We start from the raw sequence: 26,152 nt of genomic DNA on the forward strand, positions 1-26,152 counted from the left end.
GTTCGTCGGATTTCTGTTTGCGCACCGCTGCCTTTTTTTCCCCTCCTGCAATGTCGATTTACTTTTACCGCATCACTTGCCGCTAACGCAAGTTACGTCGTCGCGTTATGTCGTGTCGCTTAAAAACCCGAATCGCGCAATGACCCTTCACTTTCACGCACACGACGTCCTTGGACCAATTAAGAGAGATTCGAAATTCACTTGACAGGAAGAGAAAAATACATACCTAAGAAACGCAATTTGCATAGCGCGCTTATTTCTTCTTGCTATATTAATGATATAATTAGATCTGACATAACTGAAGTCTCGCGGAAACAAAATCGATCGAATAAAGAATAAGCATATTCTCAGGTTTATGTGGTTTCTTATTTTCCAATTCAATTATCTCACTAAACTTTTTTAAATTTCTATTAGTATAATAATATTAGCAATATGTTATTAAAAAAAAAAAAAAAAAAAGCATTAAAAGTGGAGTAACTTTCAAAAACACGCAAAAATGTGCTAGGAGTTGCCGAAGCGTTTCGAACTTCGAGAGCGATGTCGAAAGAAAGCACGAGCGAGGTGTTCTTCAGGTTCTAATTTTTGACGAAAGTCCACTTTGTGTCCGGACTTATCGCCTGGTATCGCCCGCGGCTGGGCAGTTTCGCGATGTCCGGGGCGAACTCTTCGGCAGAGGAGGGCAACGGACCGGTTGGTCCTCTCTCGCCGTCGCATTCCCGAATATGGCAACGCGCATCTCCCAAAGTCCTGCGGGCTCGACGCGCAACGCGCTCGAATATATTCCAAGTCGTTCCGAAATCGTTATCCCGCGCGCGTGTCTTGTACTCGAACGCGGTTTTACCGTAAGTCTAAACGTCATCTGTATTTCGATGAAAATAAGTCATTCGACAAACGAACGTATACCCCCCCTTCCGTTTTCACTTACCTGGAGTAAACTCCTGCATTGAGATAAAAGGCAATCGAGAGACGGTTTTAGCGAATCTTGTGCTAATAATGTCGTAATTATGTTATTGAAGCGTAAAACAAATAGGAAACTAATTGCTGCTTTAGCTAATTGCGCCCGGAAAATAAATTTATATATAGAAATACATAGAAATATTCATAAAAATTTGTATCAAATAATAATGTGTGAATACAAGAAATGACGAAAATAATTTATTATTACAAATATTTATAGTGTTAATATACATCGCATAAAATACTGCATTTAACTATGATTTCTTCCTCGTTGTAATGATAAATATTTTATTAAGAATAATAGTGTGATTAGTGCTTAATAATTGAGAAAATTATGAGAGAAGCCTAGAGAAAAAAATGGAGAAAATAAAATGTTTGAGCATAAGTTGGTAAGCCAAATGAAAAAAGCTTCGTTTCTTCACTTTCAGAAGAAATCTTCGTTTATTGATTAAATGAGAATAATTAACGCTTTTAAGCTGCTCGTAGATGTAATGCACTATTAAAACTATTCATTTAGAGTTTGACATTTATCGTCGACAGAAGTTTTATAAACTGCAAACGTCAGAAGAAATTAAATAACATCATAAACTTATAAAAACGTGATAGCATTTCGGAATCGTTAATCAATATCACAAAATTAACAACTCTTAAAGTTTCAAGGTAAAACGTACCTTTATTTTGGACGCTATCTTCATTTAAATAGAACGAAGACAGATACAGCAAAATCGATCGTACCGATCGGTGGCAGTGTGTCCGTATCAATAGATGAACTCGCGCGATCGATAATAATTACGTAGACGTAGAGTAAGTATAGTGACTAGACTACATATTACATTCTTGCATTAATGGACCGAAGAATCTTTCTTCAAAGATATACAAATCCAAACTTTCCATCAAAAGAGATCGTCGTAACGTTGTCCGATATACGGCTACACAATCTTTAAGTAATTAAATTCCCTCCTCCTTCATCTCCCTTATCTAGTACTTATATTTGCGAAACACGGCACGATCAAAGTGTTAAAATAGTTCGAAACAATTATACGTTCACTTAGCATCCCGGACGCTCTCTACAACTTAGAGCTAACTTACCAAGACCCGATCGAGTATATCGGCACATGGGGATTTTCTTTACTCCTCTTTCGCGTGACAATAAGGAAAAAAAACCGATAGGACCAGCTGTCATTATAGAATATAATTCATAGAAAACTTACAATTTTATTTTCGCGAAAAACTCACGTTGTTTCTCAATTTCTCAGTTATTGATTTTAAAAACATTCTAATGTGGCAATGTGGAAAAATAATAGGACCAGCTGTCATCTAAGAATGTAAGCTCATAATTTTCCACGAGAAACTCGTTGTTTTTCGATTCTTCAGTCGCTGGTCCTAAAGGCGGATTCAAAGTTAGCTACGCAAAAACAAGATACCCCGTGGGACGATACATTCGATGTCTGGCGTTCTTTCGCGATCCTGTCTTTTGGCGACGCGGGACCAATATACGAAGGCACGAAGTATCTCTCTGGTCGGCGTCACCCTCGACGATCGGCCAGTGCGATATACGTTCGATGACCCGCACCGCCGTTTCCGAAGTGTCTTTTAACGAGTGTCGCTATCTAGGGACGATGTATCTTCTGCCGAATGCAGCAACGCCAGCGATATAGTTTTGGTCCTCTCCATCGCTGCCGCGCGTCTCGTGTCTTTTCGTTCGCAGGCCACCGCCGCGGCTGAATCTGCCCGACTGATGCGACCGAGGACTGGAACCGATATGTAATTTCGACAAGTTCAGTTCCTCCGTGCTACAGGACGCGGCCGAATGCACCTTTTGCATCAACCGCCGCGCTTAGACGTCGTCTAGAAGTAGAGGAGAAAGTGGAAACGTGAGATAAGATGGAGAAACATAATACAAGAGACGGGGGAGATCACGGGGTGATCTCTTCCCTCTTTTCAGAAAAATACAAAACTTGGATGCGTGCACGATATCGTTTGTACAGTTTGTGTTCATACCGGACTCTGGAATGCGCGTAAATCTTAAAACATATAACGAATGTAACGCGTAAAACTAAACGCTCAATTTCATGGAGTCAAAAGGCACACAATTGGCATCCCTATACTGTCTTCTCTAAATTCTAAATATTCTCGCTTGTGTCTGCAGCATCGAGATCGCTGAACTCGCCGAAACTATGTCGGTTTCCGATTGTTGAGGATGACTAGCGAAAGCGCGTGTCTCTCTCTCTTTCTCTCTGTCTCTTTCTCATTGCAAATTGTTATCTCCGCGGGCGCGTCTACGGCATCCAGCTATCGCTGTCGCATCGCCTCGAGTTCGACGAGCAACAATCGGCGGAAGGGAAAAACGCGTCTCTTCGCGAGACCGGGCCCGCGGATCCCCGTGGAAGACCCGTCGGTTCGTCTTCTCAGGCTCCGGCTGCGATCGCAGGTCCCGCGTCGTCCCCGGACGCGTCGGCGACCGCGCGATGCGGATGGTCGAGGGCAGGACTGCGGCAGCGGCAGCGGCGGCGAATCGAACGTGCCGACCCTCCGAGGCAACCTACAACAATAATCGTCCGACTCATGGCGCGCATGAAGCGATTGGGTAGATTGTATCGGACACGCTCAATTGATCTATGGACATCGCGCCGGGACACGCGTCTCCGGGCTGCTTACGTTATGGCAGGTGAAATCGTGAGCGCGCACGTGCCCGACGCGCATCGTTTTCTTATACGAGGCGGCTCGCGTAGATCGTCCGAGATACTTGCCGTTACGTTGCTAAACAATACTGATGGCGCGCTTTCGAAGCGAAATCACTTTGGACTGGAACTCATACCGCGTTTCGGAATGGAAATATCAATGATATTTAAAAAGTATATAAGCTGCGATATTTTTCAGAATTCTCTTGGAATCGTTTCATAAATTTGGAATCATTCTGTGAATTAAAATAATAATTCACGAACCATATGCATAACTCGTTAGAAATAATCGGTATTACTTCGTATTAATACACGTTTCCTTCCAAATCCAAATCCTTCAATCCGTGCTTATTCGGAGAATGCGTATATTATTGGATAGAATATGTATTGAAGTTGAATAAATTTGAATAAAGTTGAATAAAATTTTATAACCAAGCGCAACGGCGATTGTGAAACACACATTCTATTTCTTTAACTCTGTAAAAAATCACGTGCTTATTTTTTTGCATACTGACAAAAATATCGCACTTGTACTTTCTGTATAAAATTAACATTTTTGTGAGGACGATACCGCGGTCATGCCGTTTCGCGATTCAGATAATGCCGGTAATAGAAGCAAATCCGCCTAACACGACGATACGAGCGCTATCCGCGAGCACGTATAAGTAATATCACGTAGGCAGATGTGTACGCCGACGATCGCTCAAGAATTCAATACGTTTCTAAATGCCAGTGTCATAAAGAGCAAGTTGTTCAACCGGACACCTACGCGAGCGCGAACGAGAACAAGGGAAGACGCTCACCTCGATCAGGCTTCTTGAAGCTCGCCCTTCACTCCCGGTACGCCGTGGTGATGCCTCGGGGCGAGCTTGTTCGCCAATTCGTGCATCACATCTCGGTATATCACGGTGTCCAAATTCTCACCCAGCATGTAGAGGAGAAACCAATCGCCGACCTTGCTGCGACGCACTATGGTCTCCACGGCGTCCCTCCGTACCAAACGAAACCTCATTCGCAACAGGTAGACCCTCGTGCGCGGCGAAAATATTATTAGGATCTGCGGGGCAAATAGCAAATTACGTTGCAAGAAAAAAAAGAGTTAACTGCATTGTTACGTTAATTATTATGGATTACAATTTTGTAATCGGAAGATGTAACAAAAGTACGAATATTATTTTATCATCCAGACGATAATAGACTTAAAAATTGAGAAGTTCAAGTGGCATGCTTAAATAAAAAGTATCGATTGCGAGACAAATTGTATTTTTCGCAGATATTATTTGTAAGATACAAAATACCGAAGGTATTTTTTTCCCCGAGATTACTGACCCTATATAAAACCGTAAAGAAACTGAGCACGCCGAGGAAAAGGAACCAGAACCACAGAAAGACATAGATCTTCTCGTTCACGACGTTCAGAGGCAGTATGCAGACGGCGTCGTGTCTCTCGACCTCTCCGCTGACGCCGTACTTGTAGAAGGTGCACTTGGTCATTCGTGGAAAGACGTAAATCATTGGGTCCACTCGGTCCTCCTGATCGGATTCGAGGAATCTGAGCACGTCGATGCCAAAGGTCAAAAAGGCGCCGTCGAAGAAGCGGTTCATCAGAAACATCTGACCTGCGACAATGTGCTCGTTGCTTTACAATTTTCCGTTACCCCCGTCTGTCTTTATTTCGAAGGAACTTCGACAGTCGCTTATAAAAACTATCCATAATATGTTTTAGCTTGAAAATATTAAATCATGATATTGAGATAATAATATCGAATTATAACTTCGCATTTAATCAAATTATATGATATATATTAGATATACATATATTTTTATATAGCTTTCATAGTTGATTGATTCATACGTGTGAACGATTATATTCTCATACACGTTTACGTTGATAATCATATCACATTGCAATTGGAACGCGATAGACATCGAATAAAATTGACGAGCTATCTCATAGCAAATCGGGTAGTCGAGTTCGCAAGCGGTTGGCCAGCTGTATCGCTGCCAACTTGTACCGTGAATCATTCATTCATTCGCCGCTCATTATACGGCATTCATTTTTCTTATAACGCGCGTTTGTAAAATTAACGCGGACGAGCTAGTCTAGAAATAGCTCGTTGAATTCCATTATCCTTTCTATGAAAATGATTGCATTGTTGCGCGTTGCACAATCTTGAAAATTTGTTAACGTAGTTAAAATGCTTCGCGTTCATAAAGAAATTTAATTTTTGTGTCGTTTAGGTGTATATATAAATGCTTGCACGAATTTCGAGATTACTTAATCAAGACTGACATAAACATAAATATTTCTTGACGCTTTAAAGATATTTGACGCTCGGCAGATATTTAATTGTTTAATTTTTTATCACGGCGTCTTTATCTGCTCTCTTGACATTATCGACGAAACAAGGTAAAAAATATAAAATAATGGAATATATATTTTTTAAACATTTATTTAATGTATGTATACCTATAGTAACGTAACGTAAAATAACAACAAGAATTCTACTTCTTAATCTCATCCGCGCGGGCATATGCATCTTGAAAGCAGCGAAAGTGAAACGCTTTTAAATACCATTATTCTTAACCGCATAACTGGTTTATGTTTATCGATCGTAAACGGAAGATACGCGGTGACGTTCGCTGCCTAACGGGTCCGCAAATTCCGGAATTCGCTCGTGTTACGACATCACGACGGGAACGTACTCCTTGTTGATCGAGGAGCTCAAACATTGACTCGACGCGGACCGAAAAAAAAGGAGGAGGGTGGGCTACTCACCGACCACATTCAGCAGCGCGAGGACCTCGCATAGGTAGTACCTGTAAGCCCACCAATTGTGAAAGCGAAGGTTCTCCCAGAGGTAGTCGAGCAGCATTTTCTTCTTTTGCTTTTTCTCCACCTCGGAGCAGAGCCCGATGTCGAGATCCATCATAAGGGCATGAATCTTGCCACCCTCCCAGCCCTTCCAGAGCCAGCGCGGGGTATAAAAGAGGATCGCCTGCGAGCAAAGTGCCGAGTGAATAAATACGCCGACGAATCGGCCAATCGGCTGATATATTACGGGGAGTTCTGTGGGAGGCGGATCTCTACTTACGTACCAGTGCATAACCGACCGCGATAGCACGCGAAGGGAGTTATCATTATTGTATCTCGTGCCCGATAATTGCTGATTAAAACAATGCACGGGGGCCGCTCGCACGTATGCGAATGAAATCCTATTTTATGAATTTTTGGCCGTTAAGTCTGTTGGTCGCACCTCCTTTCGAAAGTATATGTCGCAAGCTTAATTATTTCATATTGTTATTGCTGTTTATCACGATTAGGCATCTGGGTGTTGTACGAAATTACATACCGGCCATTACTCATAATGTAATTGCGCTGTAACGAATTAACGGCAAAATTTAATTTGCAATTAACTAACTTATTAGTTACGTGTTATTTCACTGGACTTTTAACAGCCTGACACTCTTTTTTTTCATAACTCGGTTATAAATTAAGAACTAACGCTTAACATACGATAACATTTAACATAGATCACGCAACATATTACTGTCGGAAGATTCCATCGTCAAGTTTTATCGCACGCGATCTTTATCGCGATATTTTATTAACTTCCTGTAATATTTTTATTTGATAATATCTCAGAATACATGGCAGATTAATAGTCATGCCTGGAGGGGTAATCCGAGCTAATTGAATCGAGGCAATCTTATCTCACATTAGAAATTTCCGAAGCGATGTCAATGCACTTATCGAGACCACGATGTGGGAGTAAACCCTTTCTCACGGTATATAAAGCTTTCTGGCTTATCGCCAGGGGCCTCGGGTCGTGCTTGCCGTAGTACGCGATCGAATATAGATACGTATACGCTCGTCGCGCGTTACCCCCTTACAACGTGTTGGCGAGTGTTCAGAAAATTCGAGCTAAATTGCAATTTACGGAAAGCTCGGATGATTGTTAATGAAAGTACGTGCTTAAGACGTGCGTCGGAACTTTAATGGGTTTCCCAAAACGTACTTTCCGACGAGCCACATTGTTTCTGAGAAGCGCAGAAACGACTTATTATTTTGGCTTGGAGACAAATGACGGTGCAAAATGACGGTATAATTTTGTTGCAGAGAATACTAAGCGTTCCCCCTGTATAATAATTGCGTAATATTGTGCAAATTCTATGTATATAAAATCTGTTATAAAGTCTATATAAAGTACAATTCAGTAAACCGAAGTAAAATTATATAATATAAACGATAATTTATTTACGACAACTTTTAAAATAATAAGCTTTTTAAAAAGTACTTTAATACCTGCATTAGTACCTATACCTATAAGCCGAAAAAGTCACGGCAATAAATGGCAGGAAGTTAAACTTCTCTCTTATAAAGTTTTGCAAAAATAAATTATATGTATTATATAAAAATGTAATGAATGTTATATAACTCGTTCGATAACCTTAATGTACGATGATTTACGCATCGGCGACAGGATTTTTCAGAATGGGTGGTCTGACCTCGCTCTTGACGAGATTACGAAGAAACATAAAATAAACGCGCATGTCAGACCGATTGTACGATTCGCAGCTTTTAGTATTATCGCGGGAGAACGCCTGCGTTGTAAAGAGAAAAGGAAAATGCGTGACCGAAAATAGATCTGTGTGCTTCTCTTCTTCTCTCTTCCCTTGCTCCAGCTAGGATCGAACTGCGACCACATTTGCTGCCCCGCTGGAAGGACATTTATATCTCGAATCCCTTTCAATGTTCAAACTTGTAGATTTGCATAAATTCCTTTAGATATGCAAATAGGCTCAAACACATCGATGATTACGCATTTGCTGTTTGCTCTTTTTATACAATAATACAAAATAAAATAAAATGAAAGTAACGTCGTAATTAATTCTCCGTAGACTTTCAATAAATCATATAATGCTCATATATTTAAGAAAAACAAACAAATTGTATCTGAGCTTGAGAATTCTATAAGATATTATTCTGTAAGATATATTTTTAGTTGTAATAGAACTTTTGCAGAGGGATGAAAAGGTCGTTATAAGGATATTTTTCTTATACAATGGAAGTCTAATAACCATAATTCAAAATTAGACGTGTAATAAGACGAATGGAACGAATTTATGTACGAATATATACTTATAACAAAAAATATTTATTTGAGAGAAGGAATCGTGTATATTTCGCCATGATTCCTGGCCGATGCGTAGCATCTATGTGTCACGTTTGCCTCGAATAAATTTATCTAAAACAAGGCTTAAAGCATTCGAGAAGAAAGAAACGAAGAAGGAAGAAGACGGGACAAAGAAGTGTACTTCTTGCTACTTTTAACGTGCGTAAAAATAAGTGTAACGTAAAATATAACTAATTTTTCAAGCTATTAAATATAAATTTATGTATGTAATCAACAGAGAGCGTGTTTTACTAAATTTAATGAAATGTTTTTATTAAAATGCATTGTTATATTGTTTATTTTATAGCTATTATCAAAAATTACTTATTTGAACAAAACAATTTATTTGGAAAACTTTCTATGTACCTAAATTTTGCAGCTTGTTGTCTTGTGAATAAGAATTTCTTTCAAAGTGTTATTAATTTTGGGAGATGTAAAATCTTTATAAGACTGAAAGGCTAGTTTTTTGAAAGCATGCGTATACTACGTCACATTTTCAATTTTATTAAACGTTAATCATGTTAGCGGTGTGCTTTGTCAATTTATTAGCGGTATGTTATGGATGTTTTGTGTCAAACGTTGTTTAGAAAACACATTCAGATACGCAGCAATCAATTGCAAAATAAAAGGCGGATGCGCGATTAATCTAAGAGCGAGAGAGTTGTAGGAACATCGGACGTATAAATAGAGGATAGTGACTCAAGAAAAAGAACGATATTGTACGTGCGCGAAGACGAGTAATGCTTGAGGTATGGGAGGCGGAGGTATGATCAAAGATAGCATCGAAGGTACATATGCATTTTAAAGGCGCAACTATCTGTAACCTGTATTTATGTATTGACGTTATGAACAAGGATTATCAATCATAGATAAACGAATACACGCATTTGCCGATCGTATAGTCGTATACTGCTCATCGATACTGATTCATTCCTGCATTTTCTGAACTGTCTTAATTTAGATATGAACATTTGATCGCTTTCGCATGTTTCGTCATGTAAATAACTTTTCGCTTTTTCATGTATAAAATTAAAGGCGCTCGAAAATTTAAATGTTAATCGATGTCCAAAGAGTCACATAATTTGCAAGAAGGATATTTCACGCATAGGGATAAATAAAAAATGATATTTATTATGAAAATTTCTAATATTCTTTAATCCAGTCGTTGACTGTTAGCATTTACTACAGAGAAAAGTGTAATTACAAAATAAAATTTAATAAAAGATAAGAAAAGAGATGAAAAATAGAGAAGAGGGTATAACGAAAGGTCGACAGAGATGCGAAAGGACGATAAGAGATCATTGCTTCTTACTTGCAGTAGCAAGAGGAAGATAACCCACTGATAGTATTTGTGCTGCTTGATCAGCGGGTGGGGCGCATGGCCGTGCCCTCCCTCGCCCTTGGTGTTTGACACCCCGGGGTAAGGCACGGCTTGACCGATGCTCATGTTGAACGCGCGTACCACGCTGTACGTGGTGTGAAGCCAGCAGAAGGTCTCCAGCACGGCCTTGTCCACGGCCGTAGTGGCTTCGCAGTGTATCGGCGAGCCGGAGATACTTTTACAGGCGAGGGTGAGGCAACCGGCCAGCAGCACCGCCACCGTGGCGCGATAATGCAACCGAAATATCATCGAGTCCTCGGCAATCCTGTGCACCTTGAAGAGCGATCGAATCGAGCCAAACAAATCGATCATTTTGAGCATCAGCGTCATGTTAAACAGATGGGGATCGGGGGAGAGTGACTTTGCTCAAGTCGCTTGGCAATCCCTCTCGCGACGTCTCCGTCCTTTTTGTCCTCTTCGTCGTTTTCTTTCACCAACGAGCTGACTCTATTTTTGCACGGAGTAGTCTCGATCCCATTGGAAGTCCTTTGAACAAACTGCACGATGTTGAATCGCTTTTAGTCTTTCCTGGCTCATTTGAATATCTCGAGGCTCGAGGTAACAATATCGAAAAAAAAGTATAATTTTTATACTGGTTTAAACACCTCTCTATCGTTGATGCGAATTTTAATTTCATTTCTAAGTTGATTTTGTCGGATCCGAACTTCTGTTTTACTATTAAACAAGCAGGGACGCCATTATCGCTTCAATTAAAACGTCGAAAATAGATACGGAGTAAATCGTTGGAAGAGCACAATTGCAATCGTACAAGTGGACCACCCGCGTAGTTCTCTTCGTGCTCTCTACGAGTCTTGAGATTGGACTAAAGGCGGAGTGTACACTGTATGCATTTTGAGGGCATACAAACCGTCGTAAAAATCACATGGTACTGTTTACTTTCCTGGCTTCCCTTTAATTTGCTTTAACTCCCTTCGTTTATTTTTCTCACTTCAATTCTCTCTTATTTTTTTGTCTTTCATATTTGAATAAAATATTAGTCTTCGAGCTTTAATGCTCTCTCCCTTATGTGTAACACGTGCTGATTTCCTCTCATCTTTATAGTTGTATCAATGAAAAGAATTGATGCAGTTCGCCATATGTATTTTCTTACAGGTTTTATCCTTAAAAATGCCTTTACAAATTACAAGGCTGTTTTATAAACATGCAAGATCATGAAAACTACCTACAAACACTATTTATTCATCACTTTATTTAATTTTTAACCCTTAAATGCCACACCTCTCAAGAATCTCGTAAGTTCACTGAGGGGTCTAAAAGACCCCAGCATGAAAAATGTCTCCTTACTCATTGATTTTTTTATCTTTAGTTATGACAATTTTTTTAATGTTGTTCAAGGTCTAGAGAAGAGTATAAAATGCTAATATTGTTCAAATTTTAATTTCAACATAGTATAAAAAATTAAGTAAACTGAGTACTGCTAAGTGTACACACGGGTAGGTCAATCACTCAACTATCATCAGTGGAAGCATGAGCTCCATTTTTGGCAAGAACATTTGAAAACATTTCATTCTAAAGGGTCTGGGGTCCGCTGGACCCCACTGGTCATTTAAGGGTTAATAGAAAATTATTGTTTATATTTCTCGCACTTCCAACTGTTCGCACACTTTCATTCTTATTTTTCATTCTTATTTATTGCATAATTCCATCCACTTTGTTTTGCGGTAGAATTTAATTTAATCCGAAGTTTAGACGGGACAGAACGGTTACGAAGGAGAAATTAAAAACGATAAACTAAGTTGGAAAAGAAACACGCACGTGAGTCTCGGATACAAGCTGTCAGAAGACTGACCGGACTTGAGAGGCATCCCTTGACCTCGATACTAAACCCATAACTTATATTATCTTGCAAGCGTCTGGGTCAGCATGATCAGCCAAAGGCTGATCGACGAAACATCAAAATGTATTATCCGCAATCTGACATAGTGTCACGCATCTGATATAATGCACGAATAGTTTCACCGAAACTATCTGATATAATGCACGAATAGTTTCACCGAAACTATTTGATATTCAATGTATAAGAAATATGTTTTCAATTTTGTCATTTTGTTGCCAAGTTTGAAACGAGCCCACGAGGTCTAATATTATAGCGAGATTCTGCACATCTCTCCGAAATCATCTATGACAGTATTATGAATATTAATAAAGCTCGGTCACGTCATCGCGCGCGGTGTATATCGCACCGATGACGTTTCTCGAAGGTCAAAATTAAAACGGAAGAAAATTTTGATGCATAGGATACATTGATTGACGTTACATTGACGCGTAAACATTTATAATGCGAGATATTTAGAGCAAACTTTACGTGCGCGTAATTGAATTCGCGCGCGATAACGTATCATGGGAGAAATCTATTTTTGTTCCGAGGTCAAGAAAAGAATATCCGAGAGCGAGGTAATTAATGGCCGTGAGACGTGAGATTTCGTTTCCTAAAATCTTTTTATCTTTCCTCGTTACGTTACATGACGCGACGGTTACATTATCATAAGTATGAGAGCAACGGATTCCTGTAAGCTCATCGCTCTAATTGTATCGCGGATATGGGAGGTAGAAAGCGGTTCGACGATCTCCATCATCGAAAATACGCTTAATCGACCGTATTACGAGTGCGGCGCGCTCCACATATTCCAGGCAACGAAATTAAGCGCGCCATTACCATGTGTAAAAGAACATTTCGGCGGACCAAAATGTGGACACGAAGCCGCATTTGTCGTCACCCCTTTAAACTCTTTCCCCACCCGGACCCCTCAAAGAATAGAGAGCGATAAAAAGACGACGAAATCGACACAAGATATTCGCGTTCTGATTAAGAGAACCGGGATTGATCTGCTAGGGTGCTCATTAAACCATCCTTTTCGTCGGCTCTTTTAGCCGCGGGATTTCGAGTAATCTCGCAGTCGTTAACGTGATCGTCCAATCAGAGAAACTGAAAAGAATGTTAATTCTTTCGTCCCTAACGTTCTCTGTCAGAGAGATCATCTTTTTTTCGTGGGTGATTTATATCTGAGCTTTTCAATACTTTTTATAATTTTACAATTTAAACAAAATTTTTAAATAAATAACTATTAATTACGGAAGGATTAAAATAACATTTGTGGTTCACACGTTACGCGATGTAAACGTGGCAAAGAGCGGACGGAATACACGCGTATAACAGGCAGGATAAAATTCATTGTTCGATAAACGGCGAAATTAGCTCAACGATAATTATAGAAATACGTGAGGAGATATATCGGCGTAAGGGAATACATCAGTAAAAAAGCAGGGACTACTCGCTGTAAACAGTACAGTTTGCTTTGAGACGCCGGGCGAAAAAACACACGGCGAAGGGAGACGAGGAAATAGAAAGAGAACCTTCGTAGAGGGATAGGCTGTCGTCGACTGAGTTTATTTTGAGACATCAATGCGAGTAGCATGAAAGAAACGCGAGAGCACAAGGAAAATACTACGGATCGCTATTTCAGGTGTTCGCGCCGCGCGCCATTAACCCGTTTCACCCAAACTTTCCTACGAACGATTTTTTTTTTTTTTTTTTTCATGAAATAATTAGCTGCGACAGGCGACAGCAAGTGTTCGATACTCGCTTTTTAACGGCAACATTATCGTCTACACTGTGACATTCATGAATCTTCCGAATAATTTGCATATATGATGTTACTATCGCGCCAAAGCTCACTTGTACATATTTTCAAGTTACGTGAATTATGTAATTTATAACGTACGGCGTTGTGTAATGTATGACGCCAATCATGCAACCGTGCGTGGCACACGGTTTAACTTTCCGGGGCCGAAAAGGCGAAGCAGTCCGCGATCGTACGACCGTCTTTGATCGTAATCGTCTTTGATCGAGCGCACGAGGCGACCGCACGAGCAGCCCTCAATGACGAAGTTTAGTGTATTGTTATACTTAAGGTTTCTTTCTTGGCAATGGACTAGATGGTAAGCCTTGAGCGAGCGACGTGTGCAGGTCGCTCGAGGCTCGAGCGCATAAGCAGGAAGGGATTGATGGATGAGTAACGCTTAACGAGTGCAGCGCTAAAAGCACCGGTACGTTTTATGGCCCGTACGCAAAACCGCACATTCGACGCTAAACGTGGGTGCTTGATGTTTCACTTGTCTAATAGACAAGGTGCGCGTTCGCGTTCGCGAAAGGCATCAGTTAGGCATCCGCGCTATTACATTTGGCGTTAAATAGACGCGTATAAATTTTGATGGGATTTTCGAATTACGAATTTCTGCGTAGCCCGGCCAGTTTTGCGTGCGGGCAATGTTTCGATATCCGCACTTGCAAAAACAGCCACGACATATATCACGTTAGTCACACACACTCGCGCAGTCGGCAGCTTGTTATTATTATTCAGCCATCCAAAGCTTTACTTGTTAATAGTATTATTCTGCCATTCAAAATTTTACTCGTTAATATTACACGCATTTACATGCATATATTATTTATACGTATGCATACATCTATCTTTTTTGATTTTTTTACGCTTAAATTTAAATGTTCTATTAAATCAAATCAAGATATCTGAATTCTTCGCGTATACTTAATTATCAACGATAAATTCACCCGAATACAAGCGGTCGAAGTCAAGAACGCTGAACGAAAAGAAAAACGGCATATATCAATGATCGATCGATTACCTGGAGGAACAGCATGAAGCAGACCCACTGATAGTATCTGTACTCCTTTCGCTCGGTTTCGGGATACGATTTGGAATTGTCGACGCCGGGAAAGGGCACCTCCAGGCCTTCTTTCTTTCGGTACGCCGCGGTTATCGTATACGTGCTGTGTATCCAGCAGTATGTGTTCAGGACGTCCTCGGGCAGGTCCTTACTGTGTATGCAGTCGATGGGATTGCCGACGTACTGGCGGGTTGTGACGATCAGGGAGAACGCTATCAGCAGGATCACAGTCAGGCTGTAATGCAAGCGGAAGACGGCGCTGTCGATGTGGATGTGCGAGATTTTTATGAGACTCTTCAGACCGCGAAATATGTCCAGCATTTTGGTATCAGAACGATACCAAAATAAGAGATCGGAGGCCACGCCGGGGCACGGCGGGTCCCCAGAATAACGCTGCCGCAGGACTTCGCGTCCTTCCACGTCGCTCTTTCGTTCTTCCTCTATATTTTCCACCGTTCCTGATTTCGAGACCGTTTTTCAGCCGCGTTAAAGTTTCGCTTTTCGTCCACTTTTTCACTTCCGAGCACGGCACGAACCTATAACTTGAAACGAAAGTCCCGAAAACGCGCATGGATCTTGCTAAAAAATGTTAACTGTGTACATTTTCTTATTTCGTTTATATTTCTGTAGATCTTTCTTTCAAAAAGAGATCTATTTCACTTTATCACTTACTTCATTTTCTTCGATTATTGTCTCTGCGGTCCTTTTTTGGTTTGCAAGAAAATATCTTCTTTTGATCGTCAAAAAATATATTGTACATATTTTATTTGCATCGCATTTTTAATAATCACTTTGGCATTTTTGATAGATCTATATATTCTATCTTTGGTCGATCCTTTGGTCGATCAAAAACTGTGTGAAATATTATCTTCTTACGACTTATGCATTATTTAAAATCTTATCCTTAATGCTATAAATACTGTCTTCTTAAGTAGCGACTATTGTTCATCTTTGGCATTAAAATCTTCTGAACAACATTAGCCAGTCTCACATTTCTTCCCGTAAAGAAACGTGGTACAATCCTCTCACCGCTCCGTATCTCTCCTCCTTCTTCGCATTTACTTCGCCTTATTCGACGAATGAGCGATTTTTCTTCGGAAAAGTTTGCCGCACGGACGACGATCCCTCGATCGCCGAATCGCGTTGCGATCGGCGCTGACGGGTCTCTTCGAATAATCCGCTATTCCTACGGCAATAGTCCTCCCGCGCATTCTTCTCGTATTCTTACTCACGTTCGTATCGTAGCTTCCAATCTTGACTGTTCAAATACACAGATATTCGGTGTGACACCGTCGGCCTCGGTGACACGCGCAGATTCGCCGATCTCGCGCATCTCCGCGAGTTTTCGATTCGAGGAGCAGGCCGACGAGAGATGCAGTCTCTTAAAATATCTTATCTCACGATCTCCCTCGGGTATTCTAAAAAGGAGAGTTTTCATTCAGATTCTTACTTTACGGTTCCGCTGTCATTTGCACGAGGTAAAAGTTATACGAAACGATCGCAACCGTACAAGATTGCGCGCTTTGAAATGTTTACACGAGTCCTTCGCGGGTTACCAAAATTTGTACCGCGGTATTCTCGGAAAGTGTCCGCGAAAGCGCGAAAAATCTTTACGACTCGCCCCGCTCGCGTGTTTCGTCGCTCGTCTTACGTTTTGATGCCGCAATAAAGTCACCGTAAATCCCTCGCCGTTACTTTTTCCCTTTTTTTTTTGAAAATGTCAAGGGGGAGCGGATATGATTTGTCTTATCGAAAGCCTGACGCTGTCGTCTAATTTGGAAACATCCTCCTTCATAAAGCGATGAGAGTGACGCGTCTCGGAAAATTTCGGAGAAAGCGCACGAAAATATCTGCTCGCGACTCACGTTATTGCGTTACGATGTTTTCTGCCCGAAAAACCTAATTAAATTGATCATTATAAGAAAACGTATTATAAAAAAAAAACTTTCAATATTAAGGAAAAATCCCCTCTCTTGCTGACGTTTATTGTTAAATTTTCTCTCTTGCAAAAACTAATTAAAATAAGTATATTCTTAGCTTCTGTGCACGTTTTCGAACACAATAAATATTTATTAAATGATAATTATTATAAGAAAAGCATACGTTAAAAGACTCAGTATTAAGAAAATAAACCCTTTCTCTTGCAAAAATTACTAAAAAGGGAAAGGTTCTCTCGGAGTTTACGAAAAAACTCTTGCTGACATTTACTATTTTCCTTTATTTTATAAGAACTATTAAAATACAGTAAGAATTTTCCTGACTTTTGTGCACATTCTCGAACACAGCAAATATATTTATTGTTGTTCTTGGAAACAGGTAGGGCTTTCAAAATTGACCTGTCAAAAAAGATCGACTCGTCTTCCGTTTCACGCTCCGTAGAGAAGCGATTCAATTTAGTTTCACGCAAGTAAAAGATCCGATTACGCGTTCACCGTAAAAGCCGGATTAATTCTGCCTGACGAATTCGCGAACAAATTCTCATAGTCTCATACGTCCAAGTGAGTTCGCGTTATTTCCGATTTTGTTTCCGAACGATTTCGAGATCAAGTATGAGCCGGTGACCGACTATTTTCAAGATAAAGTATTGCCGATATGAAGCCGTATTTGCTCATGAACTGGCGAAATTATCGCGTGTGCTTCCTCAGGTCGAGGTTAAATCCGAAAACCGGGCTTTATATTCGCGAAATTTAAACAATTCCCTCAACGAAGAAATACTGTTATGCACGCACTCGACAGCCGCGGCGGTTCTTTGTCGATGTTACGAAAGTATAAGGGTTTTCTTCGACTCGGTGAAGTTGTGTTGTTGGGTCTGTGCCAAGATAGGATGCGCTCGCCGTAACCATTTTAGAGTTGAAACGTTTTTGGGAAAATAAAACATTTTACACTTGTTTCCGCGCCCGCTTGCGCGCGCGGTCCGTCGATGTTTTAACGGGGTGACCGCGTGGAAATGGAAATGAGAAACGTTAAAACGTGCCAAAATTATCGAACGCTTCGAAACGTAAAGAAACAATCTATGTTGGACATTAACGAATTTTTTTTTTTCCCAGACTAAATTCCGAATAACCCTGATGGTTCTTCTCGCGTGTCATCGGTAGTGCTACATAAATCTCCCCGAGAAAAATCTACGGAAAAATCGAGATAGACTCCACCTGCTTATTAAATACCTGCAAAAATATGAAGTGTAAAATCCTACGGACGTATTCAATAAGTCGTGTTTGTATCGCGATTCGCTTATGATACGCGAGCGCATTCTGATTAATCAACTTAAGAGCGTTATAATTTATACATAATCTTAATTTGCATATATAATTATCTCCATATTTTCAGTTTGCGATTTCAGATAGACGAGCGTAAGAACCAATATCAATTCACGTACTTAACTCTCCGTCCTGCCAATTAGCCACCAATTTCCTGCTAAGTCACTGCTGCACAGCGATGGCTGAGCGCAGATAAAGTTAATTCTTGAATATTAGCGTCGCTCCCTTTTCTTCCCCTCTCCCTCCCCCAAAGCGGATATCCGCAGTCCCATCCTTCTTATTTGACTTCGCGGAGATGAGCAACGAACGCGCGCGGCGTAAATACGAGACGCGAACGTAGTCGGGAGAAACTTTTTCCAGATGCGTCTGAGCGATAGGGAGTATCGCGGATGATAAGTGAGACAAGTGGGTACCGGCGGATACACAACGAGCACGGGGGATTGCGAAGTCTCGGCGAAATGCTCGAGGGGCCCCCCCTTCCCCCTCGCTTTATTTATAACCGGCGCGCGATGGGGTCTCTCTCTCGTAATTTCCCCCCCCCCTCCCCCCGAGTCCCATTAATGCCACGAGCCGGCGGCGGGCTCGGGTAAGCGAGAAACGATCGAAAACTCCGCGGCAATTAACGCACCGGCCACTTCAAAGGCACATCCGCTTTGATACGACCCCCTCCCCCCTTTTTCCCTTGTTCCCCCTCTAACCCCCTAGTTGGCGTATATCGGCGCGTTATGACGCGCCTCGCCATCCATTTGTACCGCCGAAAATGAGCCGGGCTAGGCAAGAAATTAGGAGGCCCGTAATGCTGTTTGACGTGCGCGCTATTCTATTTTAGCGTTTACGCATGCGACTGCACTTCGCCGCCACGAGCGAAACCGCCCGGCGGCAAACGGTGCGGATAATGTGGGTAAGCGCTCCTCGGAAATACCTGAGGGCAAAACGAAGCGAGCGAGCGAGAGAGAGAGAGAGAGAGAGAGAGAGAGAGAGAGAGGTGCGCTAAAAGGGACTTACCGGCGTTTTCCGCGCGTCTAGCACTTTTAGGGTGGATTCACACCACCCGGGAGCGAGGGTCGTTCCGGTCAAAAGACAGGATTGTAATTTCAAAATTAGACAGTCCCATAATTCGAACTACGCATTGGATGACTAAAACAGCGTGGCCTTACTTAAATCAATACTTTGAGTAACATTTTGTTATTTCTAACTACCATGTGTGTCGAAATTTATTATTTTAACACAAAACAGTATTATTTTAACTCCATTGTTTCAGTCAAACCAGCGACATATTGAGTAGGAGCAGTAGCGCGACCTATATAGGAATAGTTAAAAATTACTCAAATTGAGTATATTTTGACGAATTTAACAATGTAAGCCAGTGACTTGTCTCCGATATGCGACAAAGATTCTGATAAGAAACTGCGTGGCGCGATTTGACCTCGTAACAATAATTCGATACCGTTGTCAGAGGTCCGAGAGGAGATTCGTTACGCGGAATCATATCATAACTCGATCCACGATTATCGATGAATATATCGGAATATTTGGAGCAATGTGATCGTTTCGCACAGTGTGAATCGAATAATCGTTTATTGCGTGGGATCGTATCTTGACTTTAACTGTAAACTGCTAGACATTTTCTATCGTAATGTTATTTCCAAGAACGTTTAATCGAATCGCAAATGGGATCCGCGCGCACGATCACCTCTGCGGTGTAAATCGAGCCTTAATGCGTCCTGCTCCCTCTCGACCCCTTCGAGCTCATTCAGAATGTTTATCATCCGCGTTCTTTGCGCAGTGGTATTAAGTATGGACTATGGCAATGCCATTCCGACTTTTTTAGCCGTTACCCCTTTAAGATGCCATTGCAGACATACCTTGAAAAGCGCTGATGGTAATCGCGCAAAGTCTTTCAGATTGCCGGCATCGCTCGCCGGACTTTATCCGTGATGCTTCTAACAAAAGAAGCCTTTGCAGAAAATCAAGGATACAATCCGATAAGCGTCTAAATCCGTCTAAATATATATGTTATTACGTATAATTTTGTATACAGAGTAAATTAGGAAACAATATATTTAATTAACGGGTTGCTTGCGAAAGTAATTAAAGTTCAAAATTAAATGCAAATTAATAAGTCAACCGGCTTAATATAATCAATAGAAAACAGCCCGCTAAGTTTTTACACGTGTCGTACAGAATGCAAGGCGTTTTAATGGACCGCACCTCGCGAAGATAACACGTGTAGCCTAAATAGCTAAATTAGTCCAGCGTGTCCACTTCTCTCCGCACGTACAAAAATACGAGCCTAATGTACGACTCCGGGGGTACTCTGGGGGTACTTGAAAATTCTTACTGCTCGAGTTGTATAACTCACTGTTAGATTACACAACGTTTGTAACGGCACTTCGGATATTTACTAATGAAGGAACGCGCGAAGAGCGACGGAAGTGATACATCACCGTTAATAGGTGATACTCAAGACAATCGCCGAGGAGAGACCGATATAGAGGACGTTCACGCGCGATCTCGTATAACCGGGATTTGTGAATTAGCGCTGACGCGCTTGTAGTAAACGCGTTTCAAGCGGCGCGGGCGCGGGCGCGGATTTAAATAAAGCGTGCAGCGCGGCGTTATTCGATTAGGATCAGATCGGGCATCGTGCGGGCCGGGCCCGCGTCGTGTCCGCTTTATATCGCGCGCGAATCAAGATATCCGCGATGACGAATGGAGCTCACGACACATTTACAGCCGTTTAAATTGATACAACGGCGAAGATCAACGTATCAACGTGGAAAGGTGGACGAGAAAGCTTTCGACCGCGTGTCTCGTCTCGCGTTACGTTCCAACTCGTATATATCTCGTCTCTTTTGACGTAGCGCAACTTTTCGACATTCAAATACTCTCTGTGTGATGATGTTGAAGAAGACAGATGAGGAAGCAAATGAAAGTTTTATTGAATAACGTAAATTAGAATTGTAGATATTGTTACACTCGTGGCCGACATTGCACTCGCGGCGATTGCGAGAAACGCGTTATACGCACTTTAATTCGAATGTAATTCAACGAGCGGTAATAAGTCATGGGGCAAGAAGTAACGGGAGGTTCGACTGAGAGATTTGAGACGTCCGTTCGCTGTGAAGGACCGCGGCGGACACGTTATATTGTTCTTTGTTCTATCGTTCGTATATATATGGTAATATGTTCTTCTTTATACTCTTCGGAAGTAATTTTATAATTTCGGTGCTATCAATGTAGAAACATAAAAAACAAAATGTAAATTCAGATAACAGAAGCGTAGTGAGAATGTGTAGCACCCGTGGGTATTCAAGCTCCAAACTTTTATACAAAACAATTTTTCATAAAATTAAAAATGATCACGTGTAGATACATATTTTATGTTTTTATATCTAGTCTCATTATCTAAACATCGAATAAAAGGGCATACTAAATATATTTCATTCCGTCTTTCGGAAAGAGACGTTAAGCTGTTGGTCCAAAGAGTTAAAGTGAGAGGAGAAGGGATAGTATTGGATGAGAATTGAATAAAGGGTTGAGAACGTCTTTACAAAACGCCTTGCAACCCAGAGGGGAGTCAATAAACGTATTTAATATATTTCACGTAAACATAATCTTAAAAATGATTAAATTAATTGAAATCTGATATTAAGGCTAGTAAATTTATTAAATTAATTATATACTAACCCAGGTAGCAAAGTGACGTCAAATGACGTCTTAATAACGTCTATGACGTCAATAAGACGTCTCTAGACGTCATCTTTGCTACTTGGGAAATGAATATTAATTCTCTCTCTGAATCTTTTACGTGTCATAAATCGTGGTGTCATTATCGTTTCTTTGAAATGATCTTTTTTTATCTTTCGGCACTAAGAAAATCATACAAATGGATTCACATGTCTTTTATGAATTATATATTTGTTGAACTTGGTAATGTGCGTAACTCATGGCAGTTTGAGATATGTGTTATATATCATACGTAGCTTCACTGGCGGATCCTGGAAGGAAAGGTTAAACTCCCTTCTTCCAAATAAAAAGAAATCAGTTTCGCCGGATCTGTTTAAAAAATCTAAATGCATTAAACGTTAAAGCAGGATCAAAAGTTTCACCACGTCCTCATCGTTGATCCTGGAGTAAAAGCTTAGCACGCGTTCTCGTGACTCTTCCCAAAACTTGTTCGAGATTACTTAATCCTGTTTCCCTTTGTTTCTACTCTTCGTTCTCTACGGCTTTATTAAGTGGTGAAAACAGTATAGAGGAATGAGCGTAAAACATTGATAATGGCATGTCTTTCTTATCCGTCTCCTTCATTTTTTTCTGCTCGCACGACTCGGAGAGTCGTAAAGACGAAGCAAAGTTTACTCGATATATCATAAACGAAAATATAAGAAAGAGCGAACTCTTTCGCGCGCGCGCTTTTTCTCTCAGAATATTCCGTACCCGCGATTTCTCGTAAAGCGAGACCGATAGTCTAAACACGGGGCTCCGCGCGAGATGAGACCTTTCGACCGATATTCCAAACACATGCAGAATCCGTGCGGGACGAGACCGTGCCCGGTCGAGTCACTCGTCCAGCATGCTCGCCACGTTCGCGAGCAATGCATCATCGCGAACAAGGGTCGTCCGAAAATATCCGAGGCGGCAATCAACGATTGAAATCCGCGTAATTTTCGCCGAAACGCGGTTTTTCCGACTTCGCCAAACAGATAAAAACGCCCCTCACCTCGAGGTGTACCTTTCATCAGATCCTCAAACAAGCGAAGCGGATATCCGCGGCGTTGAAATTTAAAATACTTGAAGTTACATTCCTGACGTTGGAGAAATTTTGCAACGTCACGCTATTAAATATTCAAGGATGAAATTTAAATCAATACTTTGAGTTGAATAACATTTTGTTATTTTTAACCACTATGTGTGTGGAAATTTATTATTTTAACACAAAACAGTATTATTTTCACTTCATTGATTTAGTGAAATTAACGACATATTGAGGATCAGTGACTATATCTGAAGAATAATTAAAAATGACTCAAATTGAGTGTAATTTGACACTGCGAATATTAATAGTGCACATCTCGAGTACGGTAAACGCTAAAAAATCTCGCGCGTCACTTTTCACGTAAATATAATTATAAACAAGTGCGACAATTTCATCCTACACTTGCATTACCGTTCGCCGTATATACGTTCGCTAACGACGTGACGCCGGGATTAGCGTTTATCGCGCACTCGAGACACGCGGATATGCCGTTGCATTAAATCTCTATAATAATCCCTCGTATAACCGCGCGAAGGAAGTTTATCCCGGTGTATCCGTAATCTTCTATAATCTCGCGCGAAGAACAGAGATTTCTCCCCGAGGCACCCGCGGGAAGAAGAGGACCTACGTTTTCCGGTGACAATCCGCGACCGGCTGGAGGGAAAAAGAGAGAGGAAAGCGGAGATCGACTTCATTCTCATGCTTGTCACTCGCGTGGTGCACGCGCGCCGATCGGCGAACCGATCTCTCGGCCTGGCCCGGCGCGGCGCGGCGTCGCGTCGGGAGGATTCTAGCCCGACGACTTCCGGCGGTGAAGCCTGGCTGCGCGTCGCGACGCCGTGGACGACCGGCGGTGGCGGCGATTCGTCATTCCGTCGTCGTATTCCGTCGGCGCGATCAGTGAGATCAGTCGCGGTCGTTTGTCGCTGACCAACGATTCCGTCGCCGTCGCGACGCGACGCGACGCGACGGTCGGTCGACCGTCGACGGATGAGCGACACGGATCAGCCGCGATGAATCGCGGTGGCCGCGGCGCGATCGCGTCGACGACGGCCTCCGCCTCCTCTTCCCGCTCGTCGGCGTGCGGCAACGTCGTCGTCGTCGTCGGCGTCCTGTCCACGTCCACGCTCCCGTCGATTTCGTCGCACGCGCACGCACATTTCCGGCGGCCGCTTCCCGCCTCGCCGCACCGTGCAACGCGTATCGCACACACGCTCGGTTCCGCGCGGGCGGACTCGCTCGCACTGCGCGCACGTTCCTCGGCTCGTCGGCTCGTAGCCGGGATCAGAGCACGGCATGGCATGGCATGGCACGGCACCTCCGCTTAGGAGCACGGAGACGAGGAGTCGGGCACGCTCCAGGAATAGAAACGCCGAACCCGAACCGAGCGTGCGGGCGCGAGCGAGCGAGCGTTGCGCCGGGAGCGCGCGTCCGCCTCGCGCGTTGGAGACGCGAGAGGCGAGAGAGACTCCTCGCCGCCGCTGCCACCGCGTACACTCGTCCCTAATTTAGGACCGATTCTTACGGCATCTATTAGCTCTGATGGGGGTCATTTTTATCTTCCACTTTTCATTACGCCAAATAGATAGGCGATTTCTCATACGAATCTCGAAAGCATCAAATTGTTGATCACGATGGTAGGTACTTCGTGACGTTGTTACGTTGAAATAATTTAAGATTCTATCAGTTCAGGAGACTGTCTCTCTTATATGTCCAATTATTACCGCTCCAAATTACGCGAAAACATGATGGAAAACGAGACAGCCAGGAGAATCTGTCTTTAACCAATTACGCGCCTGATCGCAATTAAAATACATAAACGACGTGTCTATCATGTCATATTGGGCTGACGCGGGGTTCACGTAATTTATTTACCGAGCATCCCGCGTGTTTCCCGTGTCCATTATACTCGCTGATGCTGGTAGCGTCGGGAACATCCGGAATACCATCGAAAAATCGTCGTCTCGAAATGAATTAGACGCGATAAACTCAAGCGATCCCTATTTATTTAGAATATTCCAATAACGTGATATTCAGTGCACGTGTACCTTTCAGATTTGCGCGATAATTTCGCTGAGCTTTCGTTTGAGCTTCTCATTGTTTAAAAATACATCGCACGTGTCATGATCACAACCGTGACTTTTACTCTTGTTTGTACGTTAATTATTTACTCTTTGAAAATATATTATGTGAGTAAACAGCGGCTGGAAATAAAACAAATATGATAGAATTTATATACGCGCCGGTATTGCATGATTGACTGATGGCTGTTGATTTTATCCGTTTATTAACACTAAGACGGTATTAATGTTTACTTAGTGCTGAATTTGCAGTCAAAATTCGTCGCATTGCAATAACGATAGACATTCCGTCGTGCTTATTATTTCAAATTAATAGAAAAAAAAAAGTTATTTTTTATACCAAAAAATGCGATTGTAATAAGGCAAAAAGTGCATCTGATTTTCTTTCTTCAAGAGAAAATTGAAGAGAAAGAAAAAATTATTTTTTTGAAAAGAATAAAAAAATGTCTAAGCATAAATTCTGGTATATAAAGTTAAATTAATTTTTTATGTATTCCACTTCACGTGTAACGCGTTATCGTATTTTTTTCTTGCAATTGATCGGCGATCGATCAATTGGTAATTTAACAAGTTTGGACAACTGTATTTACCGACGTGAACGTTGAGCAATAGATGTTGAGCAGAGGGCGCCTATGACAAAGCGCTATATATCCTGTTCTTTTTCTTTATTATGTAATAAATCTGTAATTTTACCATATCCAAGTCGCACTGTAATTTCATAAATTCGCATAATTTTCAGCACATTTAAATCCATATAGTTTTAATATATTTAAAAGTCACTCAACAACAAATTCACCCATAATTATACTCAAAAATTATTTCATTTTACTATGATATTATTTATTTTATTCTAGTTTAGGAGATAAAGCTATATAAGCCTGCGATGATATTGTTTATTAATAAATGATTTTCATAAGTACAGTAGAGAGAGACCCCCATATAACATGGGTTCATCCCTTATAGAAATTTAATACTGTAAGTGATTTTTTGGCTAGTGATTAATCATTTAAAAGCACTATTAAAAGCACTATTAACAGTGCTTTTAATAGTGTTTTTAAGTGATTAATTACTAGCCAAAAAATCACTTACAGTATTAAATTTCTATAAGGGATATAACACACGCACGGAAAAATTTTAATATTTGTTTTA

At 41.4% G+C, this 26,152-nt stretch overlaps 2 protein-coding genes and 1 long non-coding RNA gene across 7 annotated transcripts in view; 1 reads left to right on the forward strand and 2 right to left on the reverse strand.

Annotated features, from left to right (window-relative positions):
• Window positions 1-26,152, forward strand: part of LOC139810402 (uncharacterized) — a 162,586-nt gene that overhangs the window by 92,485 nt on the left and 43,949 nt on the right. The window lies entirely within an intron of this gene.
• LOC139810164 (innexin shaking-B-like) lies at window positions 1,371-24,157 on the reverse strand. Its single transcript, XM_071773482.1, has 6 exons — window positions 23,551-24,157; window positions 14,862-16,321; window positions 6,418-6,637; window positions 4,968-5,257; window positions 4,442-4,695; window positions 1,371-3,499 (listed from the first exon to the last, which is right to left on the reverse strand). Exons 2-5 carry the CDS (start codon window positions 15,222-15,224, stop codon window positions 4,447-4,449), a joined length of 1,122 nt encoding a protein of 373 aa, XP_071629583.1. The 5' UTR covers window positions 15,225-16,321; window positions 23,551-24,157; the 3' UTR covers window positions 1,371-3,499; window positions 4,442-4,446.
• Window positions 9,969-10,912, reverse strand: LOC139809370 (innexin shaking-B-like). Its single transcript, XM_071772217.1, has one exon. It carries the CDS (start codon window positions 10,524-10,526, stop codon window positions 9,969-9,971), a length of 558 nt encoding a protein of 185 aa, XP_071628318.1. The 5' UTR covers window positions 10,527-10,912.

The sequence above is a fragment of the Temnothorax longispinosus genome, chromosome 3 (genome assembly GCF_030848805.1).
Source record: "Temnothorax longispinosus isolate EJ_2023e chromosome 3, Tlon_JGU_v1, whole genome shotgun sequence".
NCBI classification, from domain to species: Eukaryota; Metazoa; Arthropoda; class Insecta; order Hymenoptera; family Formicidae; genus Temnothorax; species Temnothorax longispinosus.

Bases quoted from the DNA above. Each gene is read 5' to 3' on its own strand.
- LOC139809370 (XM_071772217.1), bottom strand. From the start codon at position 10,526: ATGACGCTGATGCTCAAAATGATCGATTTGTTTGGCTCGATTCGATCG.
- LOC139810164 (XM_071773482.1), bottom strand. From the start codon at position 15,224: ATGCTGGACATATTTCGCGGTCTGAAGAGTCTCATAAAAATCTCGCAC. The intron at 5,258-6,417 runs GTGAGTAGCCCA...ACATTGTCGCAG, and splicing joins CGCGCTGCTGAATGTGGTCG to GTCAGATGTTTCTGATGAAC. The intron at 4,696-4,967 runs GTCAGTAATCTC...TTTGCCCCGCAG, and splicing joins TCTTTACGGTTTTATATAGG to ATCCTAATAATATTTTCGCC.